This window comes from Elaeis guineensis, chromosome 4, assembly GCF_000442705.2.
Source record: "Elaeis guineensis isolate ETL-2024a chromosome 4, EG11, whole genome shotgun sequence".
Classification (NCBI taxonomy): domain Eukaryota; kingdom Viridiplantae; phylum Streptophyta; class Magnoliopsida; order Arecales; family Arecaceae; genus Elaeis; species Elaeis guineensis.
In genome coordinates, this window is record NC_025996.2 from 123,605,530 (window position 1) to 123,618,320 (window position 12,791).

At 34.1% G+C, this 12,791-nt stretch overlaps 1 protein-coding gene across 1 annotated transcript; it reads left to right on the top strand.

The window, feature by feature from the left end:
* Positions 1–10,366: 10,366 nt before the first annotated feature.
* LOC140857005 (SKP1-like protein 1A) lies at positions 10,367–12,590 on the top strand. Its single transcript, XM_073255209.1, has 3 exons — positions 10,367–10,579; positions 10,873–11,231; positions 12,358–12,590. The coding sequence occupies exons 2-3, from the start codon at positions 10,917–10,919 to the stop codon at positions 12,529–12,531; spliced, it is 489 nt and encodes a 162-aa protein (XP_073111310.1). The 5' UTR covers positions 10,367–10,579; positions 10,873–10,916; the 3' UTR covers positions 12,532–12,590.
* Positions 12,591–12,791: the final 201 nt, after the last annotated feature.

Below are 12,791 nucleotides of genomic sequence, written 5' to 3' on the forward strand. Positions count from 1 at the left end.
TCCATAAATAGAAAAATTGCTAATGGTCTATATTAATGTAGCCTTTATTACAAAATTCTGCTTCTTCGATGCATCAAAAGTATGCATGCCATCAGACCATAAGAATTTTAGCTCATCAATAAGAGGTCTTAGATATGCATCAATGCTTCTACCAAGATGTCATGGTCCAGGATTGACTAATGTAAGAAAGATGTTATATTCTTTCATGCACATCTCAAGTAGAAGATTGTATGGAGTAATAAAGATTGATCAACATGAATAAGGGGCCGCTACTTGACTGTACGATGTAAAGCCATTCGTAGATAGATCCTGTCAGACATTATAGGATTTTTGAGCAAATAATGGCACAAATTGCTTCCATACCTTGCTGTTCGGTGGATGACTCATCATATCAGAGTACTTGCGAATCCCTTCTTTGTACCATCTCATCTGTCCGACAGTACTTTTGGATAAGTAGAGCTTTTGAAGCCTAGGAGTGAGCGAAAGATATCGAAGAACCTTACATGATATGCCTTTTTGATTTTTATCCTCTCGGCTTAAATCAGCTTTGACCGTATACATCATATGAGCTCTTCAGTTGGTCCTTCTTGTAGAAAAGTATGCAATCATTATGGCATGCATCTATCTTCTTATATCCCATGCCTAATTCTTTCATCATTTTCTTTGAAGCATAGAAGCTCCCAACAAGCTTCTCATCCTTGGGTGGCATCTTCTTTATTATTGCTACCATCCTATCATAATAATTGACTGTCATATTAAACTCGACTTTCAAATTCAACAACTCTGACATAGCTGATAATACAGTGTGTTTCACATCCCGACCATAGTGGTTCATCAGCATACGGTAGAAATTGCTGCTGCCAGCTTCTGGATCATCCTCCACATCTCAGTTAAATTTAGGACCAGCCGCATCCATAGTCATGTCTACCATTCTGTCTATATCCCTGTCCTGCTTGCTTCTAACCCTTACAACTTTTTTTCACATCTTTCTAGGCAGGTACCAATGCTTGTAATTGGGCATAAGTCCACTCTTATACAAATAGACAGTAATTATATTTCTATCAAATATTTTTTTATTTTTACACCTATTTAAAGGCAACGAGTCTGTCTTTGATGTAAGGGTATAATATTTCTAAAAGTAAAATCATAGAAGTACTCTATACCCTTTCTATATTCAGCAAAAATCACCCCATTGGCTACTCGACGGTCCATCCAACTACGATCCATGGCACACTATCTAAGAATTCTGTATATACATGAATATAAAGCAATTGCTAATTAATTATTGTAGCATTTAAAATGACTTACATAGTAAATGCATCTTGTCATCAACTAATAGGTTTAGAAGGTCCTATTCTATTTAGAAAATACATTAATTTTATAGGTCAATTATAGTAATCAAACGATATGCAACAGGATCAAAAAAAATTTTGACAGTATTTTTCCTAAGTTCTCTCCATATGACTGAAGATATGTGAGGAGAACTAAAGAAAAATACTGTCTGAAATTTTTTTCGAACCCTCAGTATACTGTTTGATTACTGTAATGACCTATAGAATTATTTTAATTTTCTAAACTATCCATACTAGACAATCAATTGACCAATGTATAAAATTCTTTCATCCATACAAAAAATATATAAATGTATGGATACGATAGAATATGTACATTAATCAAAAGATGGGTCTATAGTTTCATGCAATGCAATTTTTTTTTAAATCAACACCTAATTAATTACTTAAATTAACATCCAATTATGGGATGCTATAGAATATGCACTCAGCCCTTGCATGAGGATTGGCTGCCCTAGACATTGATTGGGACCCGAGGCTCGAGCATGCAAGGCACGCCTTGACCCCATGTTTGCAATGCTGCCTGACACCTACCATTGGCCTGATTGCATAGGGTGTGCGAGGACTGGATACCTTGGATGCTAGCTAAGACCCGAGGCCGGAGTGCACAGGGCACACCCCGGCTCCATGTTCGTAACGCATGCTGACCGGCACCTTCCTTTGGCCTGAGCATGTAGGGCACACGGAGGCTGGATGTCTTGGATGCTAGTTGGGATCCGAGATCCGAGCACACAGGGCAAACTCTGACCCCGTGTTTGCAATGCTGCCCGATACTTTCCTTCAGTCCGAGTGCTCTACATGTCGAGACCCAAGTTCCATACTTCTAATTAATTAATTAAGCATCTATCTAATTAATTAAATTAATAATTAATTAATTAATTTTTAATATATAATTAAACTTAATTAACATAATTTAAATAAAGTAAAATAACTTCTAGTGATCATATTAGCCATCACTAATACCGTCGCTAATGCTCACAATAGAAGGTGGGCTAGCATACAGGGATTGAAGGGTGAGAGGACGGTTGGGGATAGGATGCCGGCTTGGGGATGGGACACTAGAGATGAGGGTGCAGGGATGGGGCCGTTGGAAGGTGGCATGGATCGAGGCTGAGGGTCAGGCTGGTAGGGCGGGGCCGCGGCCTGGGGGCAGTGGGGTAAGGGCAGGGGCCATGAGGTTGGGCCTGTGACGTCGGGGCCAGTGGGGTCAGGGTGGTCATGGGCGTGGACTTGGGGCTGCAAGGTTGGGCCGGCGACGTCGAGGTTGGTGGGGTTGGGGAGGCCACGAGCATGGAGGGACGTGGGCTTAGGGCTACGGATGCCGGAGGGACGGGGCAAGGAGGGAGGAAAAGGGGGGTTGGGGGGTGGTTGAGGTGGGTTTGGTTGTTGGCGAGAGGAGAGGACACCGGGGCCACAGGATACTGAAGGGACGAGGTGGGGAGGGAGGAAAGGGGGGTTGGGGGGTTTGGATGCCGACAAGAGGACAGCACGTTGGGGCCGTGGGATGTTGGAGGGATGGGGTGAGGAGGGAGGAAAGGGGGTTGAGGGGGTTTGGATGCCGACGAGAGGCGAGCATGTGAGCAAAATTTTTTTCTCCTTGTGTTTGGTAATATGTGGAAGTATTAGTGATGGCAAAGTAGCCATCGCTAATGCCGTCGGTAAAAATATTAGCGACGGTAAAATCCGTCGCTAAAAATAGAGAGGCATCGCTAATACTTTTATTAGAAAAAAATATTTTTTGCATAATTTTGTAAATAATTTTTTTTACAAAATTATTAGCAATGGTAATGTTTTAGTCGCTAATGCTATTGGTAAAAGTATTAGAGATGAAATCTTCCATCGCTAAAGCCGTCGCTAATATTTTTATTAGAAAAAAAATATTTTTTCATAATTTTTAGATAATTTTTTTCAAAATTATTAATGATAAAAAATTTAATCATCGCTCATAATCATCGATAATTAATTAATTTAATTATAATTATAACCAATTTTTTTTAAAATTTTAATTTATTATAATTATATTTTTTTTAAATTTTCTATGAATATGGTATAATTTTAAAATTTAAAGCCCATCTTTATCATTCATTATCTAAATAATTATTATTAGAGCATTATCACAGAAGACCACCTTGATCCAGTAGTCTTGGGTATGTCGATTATTAAAATTTAATTTCGATGGCTATGAACGATCACATAATGGTCAATAAATAGAGACCACTGATGGATCTAAAAATTTATAACAATGATCTCGATGATATTTATAGTATACTATCAAAATTTTATTTCAATCAGATATCATTATCATGATCAATTTAGCACAGGATGATTTGGACCGTTAAATAAAAAATAAGTGATCAAAAGGCCAAACGGCATCCAATTATAAGATAATTTGTTAGATAAATGATCTTTACTACTACTTTGATCATTTATACATTAGTGATCATAAAATTTAGATCATACATATATGAATGATCTAAAAGTATATGTCTCTTGATACTCATTCTTAAAGTCCTTAAGTAATTATGCTTGTGCTTTTGTAAATTTTGCTTAACGTGGATGATTTATATATGCATGATCTAAATTTTATGATCACCACCATACAAATGATCAAATTAGTAGTAAAGATCATTTATCTAAAAAATCATCTTATAATCGGATACTGTTTGACCTTTTAATCATTCATTTTTTATTTAATAGTCCAAATCATCCCGTACAAAATTGACCATGATAATAATATTCGATTAAAATAAATTTTTTATAGTGTATTATAAATACCACTCAGATCATCGTTGTCAGTTTTTAAATCTATCGGTGGACTCTATCTATCAGATCATCATGCAGTCATTCGTGATCATTGAAATTAAATTTTAATGATCTACATAACTAGGGTATCAGATCAAGATGGTCTTTTGTGATGATACCCTAATGATAATTATTTAAAAAATAAATAGTAATAAGTTTAATAAATAATTTTTTTTTATTTTTTACGATGGTAATTCCATCGTTAATAGTGCCATTGTTAATGATTTTTTAATAAATAATTTTTTTATTATTGCTAGTATTCTTTCCATCATTGCTAATAAGTTTAGTAAATAATTTTTTTTATTTTTACGATGATGAATTTCATCGCTAATAGTGCCATAATTAATGATTATTAATGATAGCAAATTTTGTTGCTAATAATCTTTTGGCCATCGTTAATAAGTTTAATAAATATTTTTTTTTGCAACGATAAAATCTGTCACTAATAGTAGCATCGCTAATGATAACTAGTGCCATCACTAATAAGTTTAATAAATAATTTTTTTTTAATAATTTTTTTTGTGATGGCTTATTTTTTGGTCATGATTTTTTATCGATAAAAATGATTATTAGAGCGACAAAAATACCATCACTAATAGCTATCGATAAAAATATTATTAGTGATTTAGATATTACAGTCGGTAATACTGTTGCTAATAAAGACTATTAGCGATGATAGAAATGCTATCACTAATACTTTAATTTCTTGAAGTGATATTGTTATTTCTGTCATAATCTTATTATAATTCTTAATAATCTTAAACCTAAGCTCTGATATCATTTTATATGTCACACCTCGAACCCAGAGTATAACAAATGCCGTATGCCTGCAAAGTGAATCATACAAGATAATCTGAGTCATTAAATTTCAAAATATTAATAATATTCAATCCAAATAAAAAAATCCTCAAATATAAGCTAGACTTATAAGGAGACCAACTAACATGAACATCTCCAAGAAATCAAGCACACTTCCTATGGAATGTTTAGAGAAATTCATGATCCAAAATCTGACAAATAGGAAAAGAAAGAATAATAAGCTATACCAATCCAGTAAGCAATATAACACATCAAAGTGGGGTGTAAGCATGCTAGGCCAAGGCTACATAAAGTTTTCCCATTAAAATATTATCGGTAGTAATCTTTTTCCATTGCAATATAGATACTATAGGTTGATCTTTGAGTTCTAAATTCATGATCATAGCTAGGCTTAAGCAAGATTTATTGTAACTACCTTAATTTTCTTTTGGTTAATGTATGGTTGTTAATTTTTTATGGATCTAAGTCCATTTCCTCTAAAAAAAATAAGAAAACAAGAAATAGCTACAAAAGAAGATAGAAACATATATATTTTACTATTCAATTTATGTTGCAAGATTTACATTTGGGATCAAGCTCATAAGATAAATTAATCAACACTACTATAATCAGATCCACTAAGATCTCTACATAGATGGGAGAGGGAATTGCTCCTATGACCTTTGCATAGTTACATGCATTATAATTTTACCACATGATGCAAAAAGTTGCCTCATGATTTTTATCCATTCCCATGATCTCTTTGTCCCCTCTTCTTCCCTCCCTAATTTATTAACCCTTGTTGCTTATTGTGTATTGCACTAGGAATAGAAAAATCTAGACATGTATATGAAGAATAGTAAATTATTTATATTCATAATTTTAAAAAGATTTTTTGATAAATGAGTATATGGATCCTATTATGTGTAGATGAACAATTATCTGGCTTTATGGTATGAAAGAATTAATTCAACTCATGATATTTGTTGCTATAAATGGGGTTAGTTGTTTATGGAATTGCCAAATTAACATTTGTGGCCCAGTGAACTTATGTGCACCCCTCAAAGCATTTTCTTTGAGAAATGCATGCTGCTACTAGATATGGACTATGTGCCACTTTTCTAGGGAGAGGATTGCCAATGATTGAGCTAAAGCTAGTTGGCAAAAAGATAACAGGTATAGGTACACTATTTATAGATCAGATTTATATACATGCATATAATTAATGTTATGCACATGATGAAATATTCTTGACTCATAGAAGATTTTTGCCATATTTAATTTTGACACCTTTGAACCTTGCTTGCTTGGTATCACCCCTTGCCACTTGATCATGGAGATATGGGTTCAACTCTAGTTGTAGTTGGGCCTCGAGGGGTGAAGTGAGCATAGGGTAGAATAGGTAGAGATTAGCCCCTCCTAATTTTTATAAGCAAAGATATTTCATTTTGATGGCTTGGACTAACCATACTGAAGGATGATAGAAATTTAATAGGAATACCTCAAAGTGCGCCAACCTAGGGACTAGGCTTGAAGGTTCATCTTGTTCTAAACTATCCCCTACACTCCATGGTCAACCCATGATTCTGAAAATGTGGATTAGAAATTTACTTCACATGCATCTTTGATAGAATGTCTTTACATATCTCTTATATTTACCAAACTCTTCATCCCATTCTATGTTAATCAAGTGTCCGTGCAATTAATCTCATATGTTATCTTTTGTAAGATACTTGAACACATCTAGCTGTATTTGAGTCTATCAATTGTTTTGTATACTATATCGTATATATCTAGCCTGTTAAATGAGTATTATAGTAGAATAGATAAAAACTTACTCCAGTAAAAAATATTTTTTTGAACATCTAGAAGAAAAATGGGGTCTACTTTATATGAAAGTGCCTCTACAATTTCCCAAGAAATTCCTTAAGAAGGGTGTAAATTAGATTTTTGCTATAGCATATGAGGAATTCCATTGTTAACTTGGGGTCAAAAGAACAACTTATGTTCTTAATAGTTCATAGATATTATGAATTTTATTTATCCTAAGAAGGTCTTTTTCTTGGGAAGGGGGAGGTGTTATTTTCTTAATATAAATGTATAAATTAAATTTTCTAATTTTAATCTTTATGATGGAGATATGACACTTGTGTTGCATCATTTAAGTCTACACCAATTCCATTTTGTGACATCGAATAATAACTAAGTTGATAAGATTGTAGCATTTTTATAACAAAAAAAAAAGGACATTAACTCAATTATAGCAAGGGAGGTTGGTAATGAGATGATGTCCTTTATTTAGATATATTGGCAATATTGATGCTTTCAATATCTCTTATTAATAGCATCCAAAGGCTTTTATTATTCTCACCTTCTTTTATAAAATAAAGAGAGAGTGATTGAAAGATTGAGATAAGTTGCATGGCTTTTTTCTTTGGACTTTGATCATGGCATCAACAAAGGAGAAGAAGACAATCATTTTAAAGAGTTTGAATTGTGAGGAGTTTAAAGTAGAGGAGGTAATAGCAAAGTAATCAAAGATGATATACATTGTGATCAATAATGACATTGTAGAAGATGCTCTCAAAGGTCATAGTGTTGTGAGAAGCACACCAAGTTCTCTAATGAGGAGCTCGAAGATTGGGATGTTGGATAAATCAATATTGATCAAGCATCTTTTTATGGCCTTCTTCTAATGAGATCTATAAGTTTTCCTCCTCTCTTTATTTCTTTAATATGATTTTCTAGGGTTACATGCCTGATTTGTTATTTATATATAGTTTGATTTGCACTCTAATTTGAGAACTAGATACTTAAATCTTGATGTATTTTTTTGGTTAGATGTACAACTCTATCATGATAAAGAATTATTATGGTTAATTTTAAGAGGGGAAAGCTTGAATTTGAAGATAATTTAAGTCAAGACATAAGAATTGTTCGCTAGTTAAGATTATCTTCTCCAAAATTTTTTTAAAGAGAAGTTTTAAAGAAAAGTGTAGCTTTAGGCTCATTAGTCAGTTTTAGCAAGAGAATACCTCCTTTTTCATTCTAATAAGAAAAGATCAGGATCATAATGATCTTGTATCCCTCCAAGACATACAAAGATCATTTTCTATTAACAAAGATCCATCTTCCGATGATCTTTGTCTTGGATTGAATGCAAGCATTGATCTATCTTAGCCCATCTAGAGCCTTGTTTACGACAGAATGAATCAAATCTTCCTTATAGTGGTGATGCCTATGGCAAGCAATAAACATGGATCTAATTATGGGCTAGAAGTGTAATTTTTTTCAGTTTTTCTTAGTGAACAGGGATTTGAGTGCTCGGTGTTTGATTGGAGTTCCTTTGCAATATTCATATAGACATCTTGCATATAGTTGAGATAATATTTTAAGCTTTTGCTAGCCATATATTGGTTTTAGGCTTCTTATGTGTTGGCTTTTTTGCACTTTTTTTAAAGCCTATTTATTAGTTCTATTTTCATGCTATAGTTACCAAATTTGCTAAATCTTTGGTAAATCATAGTCAAATTATCAAATGGGTTGAATCAAACTAACTCCTAATACTATTTAGTATACCAAAAGTTAAGCAAATTATTTATATGTAAAATAAGATATTATCTTTTAATATTTTCGTGACCTCTAACTTTTTACTCTCTCCTAAGGTATTCTTATATAACTGTTTTGAATATACCTAATGAATCAAAATATTTTAAAGAATAATATTGAACAAATCAAAATATTTTTATGAAATGTAAAGAAATAAAATTAGATTTTCTTATCCTCCTTTAAAGTAGCTGCATTTATTAAAAGCAAGTGAATCATGAGTTTCAAATCTAAATGAGAACCAAACATACTAATAAATATTTTTTTTTACCATTATAATTATCCTATGATCCTGACATGTATTGAAGGTGGGATTTGAACTCATTATCCTTATATAGGGTCTTAGCTTAATGTCGATTACACACGCACAAATGCATGCAAGTACTATATATATATATATATATATATATATATATATATATATATAGTACTTGCATGTGTAATGTGCTCATGTGTAAGATGACCTTGAGGGCTTGATCAATTAGAATAAATAGATTTTTTGAGCTCTGAAAAATTATGGTTCATGCATAAGTCGACCACCAAGTGATTCACCATCTTCTTTAGATATATTTAATATTATACATTGAAAACCATGAGATATCGATTTAATAGATTCATGATTTAAAAATTATATAGTGGTTCCTATGTTGTTTGCGTGGAGTTGTTGTATTGGTTCTTTGGCTAATATGATAAAGGTAAGCATACCACAATAATTAACTTGCTAGATCTTAATTTTATTTTCTCAAATATATGCATACATGTGTTATCTATATTTATCTTTACATATATGCTAAAATATATTTAGTCATTATTATTTGTTTGAACATCTAAAGTTATATTTTGTTGTTAGAATATTTCAATCTTGAAATTGATTTTTCTCTTTTAATTCAATCATGCAGCAGTATGAAGAGCAAGAAGTTGAAAATGTCATCTTGAATAGCATTGAGTTCATTAGAGAGTATTTTATGGGATAATTTGCTTTAGGAACCATGTCAAGATTAAGAAAGATCAAAAAAAAAAAAAGATAGATAGAGAGAGAGAGAGAGAGAGAGAGAAATAATTTTACCAATTGCTATATAATATTCAAAAACCTCCCCAAAAGATTAGATAATTAATATTTCAGGAAATTTACAATTCCAAATTTGAATACAATTATTCTATATGAAACATACTATTAGATAAGTATCCATAAATAGGCGGTCACATACGTATGCATTCTATATAAAACATATTATTGGATAAGTATCCATAAACAGGCGGTCACATACGTATGCATGCATTGTATGCATACATGTGTATGTAAATGAATAGATAATATTATATATATGTATCAACTTATGAATGTATAATTAACGCAGTTACAATGGGAACACCTAACCATATATGTTATCAATTAATTAGTGAATCATTGGGACTCTATAAGTAATTAATGTATCAAATAGCATTTGAAATATGAACTGTAATTAGATTAAAGTACTCAACTAACAACCAAATAATAGGGATTCTGCTGGATAGGTATCTCAGAATTCGTATTGAAGCCTATAAAATAAAGTTCTCTTCCATCTCTCAATTCTTTCATCCCATCCTAGCATCTCTAGGCTCATATTTGGTCCTCTTCCATAAACACCGAAACCAACAAGACCCATCCGTATATTAGACTAAATTTGGTAAGGAATTTAACCGCAACAACAAGGCTAGGTTGGTCCAGGTCTGGGTCTTAAGGCTGGGCCTTGCCTATGTGATGGCCCGGTCCGCTGCACCAGCTCCCCGTGGGAAAAAAAAAAAAAAAAACTGGAGGAAGGCTCCCATCGGGAGTCTCCTTCTCCGATGAGTCTGGATGGGAAACGGACTCCTAGGGCGGGCCGGACTCGGGCGGAACTCTAGGAAATCTTCTATAAAAGGAACCTCTTCCCTCCAAGGCACTCCACCATGAGCAATCCCTCTTCTTCCCTCTGGAGCTACCTGATTCCTATCATTGTGCCTGCCGAAATTTGAGGCCGGAGAAGCTCGCCGGAGCTAAGGTAAGTTCCGACCTCTCTCCCCCTCTGATTCCTACTCTTTTTCAAGGCCTTGAACCATCGCTGCCCTGTTCGTTGGCGATAGAGCTGGGACCCGAAAATGACCGCGCAAAGGATGCTCGGTGCTGTTTTTAGCTCGTTCGCTGCCCCATCGGTGCAGGGACAGGCTTGGCCCAGCTGGACCAGTGACGATCCCAATCGTCTCAGGAGCCCTCCCTTTTAATCTCTTATTCGTATTCTGACATGAAGTTGATATTGTTCTCCCCAATAAATAACCACTATATTCTCCTCTCCAGAAATACAGAGCGAGGGAGCGAAATAATTGAGAGAAAAGACGTAGATGATGTCGTTGGCGGCTCAGAAAGAGAAGAAGATTGTTCTTAGAAGCTCGGATGGTGAGGAGTTTGAAGTGGAGGTGGCAACGGCGAGGCAGTCGAAGATGATCAGCAATATGATCAACGATGGCTGTGTGGAGGGCTCGATTCCTCTCTTCAACGTCGATGCCAGGACCCTCGCCAAGGTGATCGAGTACTGCAGGAGGCATGCCGGTGCCACCCGCATACTCGACGAATATGATAATCCCAATGAGGAGATCAAGAGCTGGGATGCTACGTACATTGATGTACATCAGACCATCCTCTATGACATTCTTCAGGTGAGATCCTCAGTCTTTCCGGTTCTCTCTCTTTCCTGGTCTGGAGGGATCTTTTTCCTCTTGGGCTTGGATGATAGCCTTCAGCGTTTTACTTTTGACATTCAAGAAGCTTGAAGTTTGATATGTTAAATTGAAAGTATCATACTAGGGGATGATACGGAATCATTGTGTTTAGTTTTAGAGAAAGGAGAGCATGAATCTAAAATAAATTTAATTTAAGAATTATTCAGTAGATTATCTCTAATTTAGATTCTATATGCCTAAACATTTTGGAGAGAGAATGATCCAATTGTTTGTAGATAAATCTTGATATCAAGACCACATTACAAAGAGCAAATTAAATACAATCCACAATGAATAACAGAGAATAAACCTGCATAAATTTTAATATTAAGACCACCGTACAAAAATGGATACTGACATTATATGCACTCATCTATTATAACATGCTTATGTATGAAACTAGCTTGTCTCGTTGGGTATGTATTTATTCATATAAGCAGGTTCTCTAAAATCTAAAAAACGGGAGCTAATCCATATGTGAGGTTCGAGTGTTATCTCATGTTCTTTAGATCTTCTTCATTATTTCTTAATTATTTGGAGAAAAATGATAGGCAACACCGTCAATATTTCATTGGAAGCATCAAATACATTCTTCCATAGTTTATATCTTCTATATATAATCATATTGCTGGTTAATTATGTAATTTCGTCTGAGATAAACATGTTTTGATGAACACATGTTGGTCTCCATTTCTTCTCTTTTTTTTATTTTTCAAATGGCATCCTTTCTTTGCCCCATTTGATAGAGGTTGTGGTGTTATGAGAACTAAATTGCCAAGTTGGACCCTCATTTTTTCAAAAATGAATTAAATTATGTGTTCTAAATTATAGTTCAGTCACTACCTCATTATTTGTTTCAACACCAAAAATTGTATTTCCATTGTTGATGAACATATTGCTCTTTGGTGGGTTGAGATTTCAAAATTTAAAATGTTCTCCAGATAATAGCCTCTCTTTTTTTTTTGTATCTCATCCTAATCATCTTTTCATATGGTGTCTTAAGTTTGCCGAACTATAAGGAAAAAAAACCAAGATAACCTAACCTTTCCTATGTTGATTTCAGGCTGCCGATTATCTTGAAATCAAGGATCTCTTAGACCTTGCATGCGAACAAGTGGCTAACATAATCAGAGGGAAGCATGTTGAAGAGATTCGTAACACTTTCAACATTAAGAATGACTTCACTGTAGAGGAAGAGAAAGAGATTCGGAAGCAACACCCATGGCTCTTTGAGTGAAAGTGTGGACAAGGAAACCAACTAAAATTTCAGCTCTTATTTGAGTAGGGTTGTTAAACTAGATAGGTAGTGGATAGAACCTAAAAGTTATAGCTAACTTTCGACACCAACTTGCTCGTGAGATCTTGTCATTAGGTTTGTTCTTTGGTTTGTTGAGCAGGTGATCTGAACATGTTTCGTGATTTAAAATTTTGTTAATGACTATAAAGCTTGGAATACTTTCCAGTATTGTGAATTTGTAACATGAGATACTAATTTTA

Coding starts and splice junctions, on each gene's coding strand:
- LOC140857005 (XM_073255209.1), top strand. CDS start 10,917: ATGATGTCGTTGGCGGCTCAGAAAGAGAAGAAGATTGTTCTTAGAAGC. Junction 11,232..12,357: donor TCCTCTATGACATTCTTCAG/GTGAGATCCTCA, acceptor TGTTGATTTCAG/GCTGCCGATTATCTTGAAAT.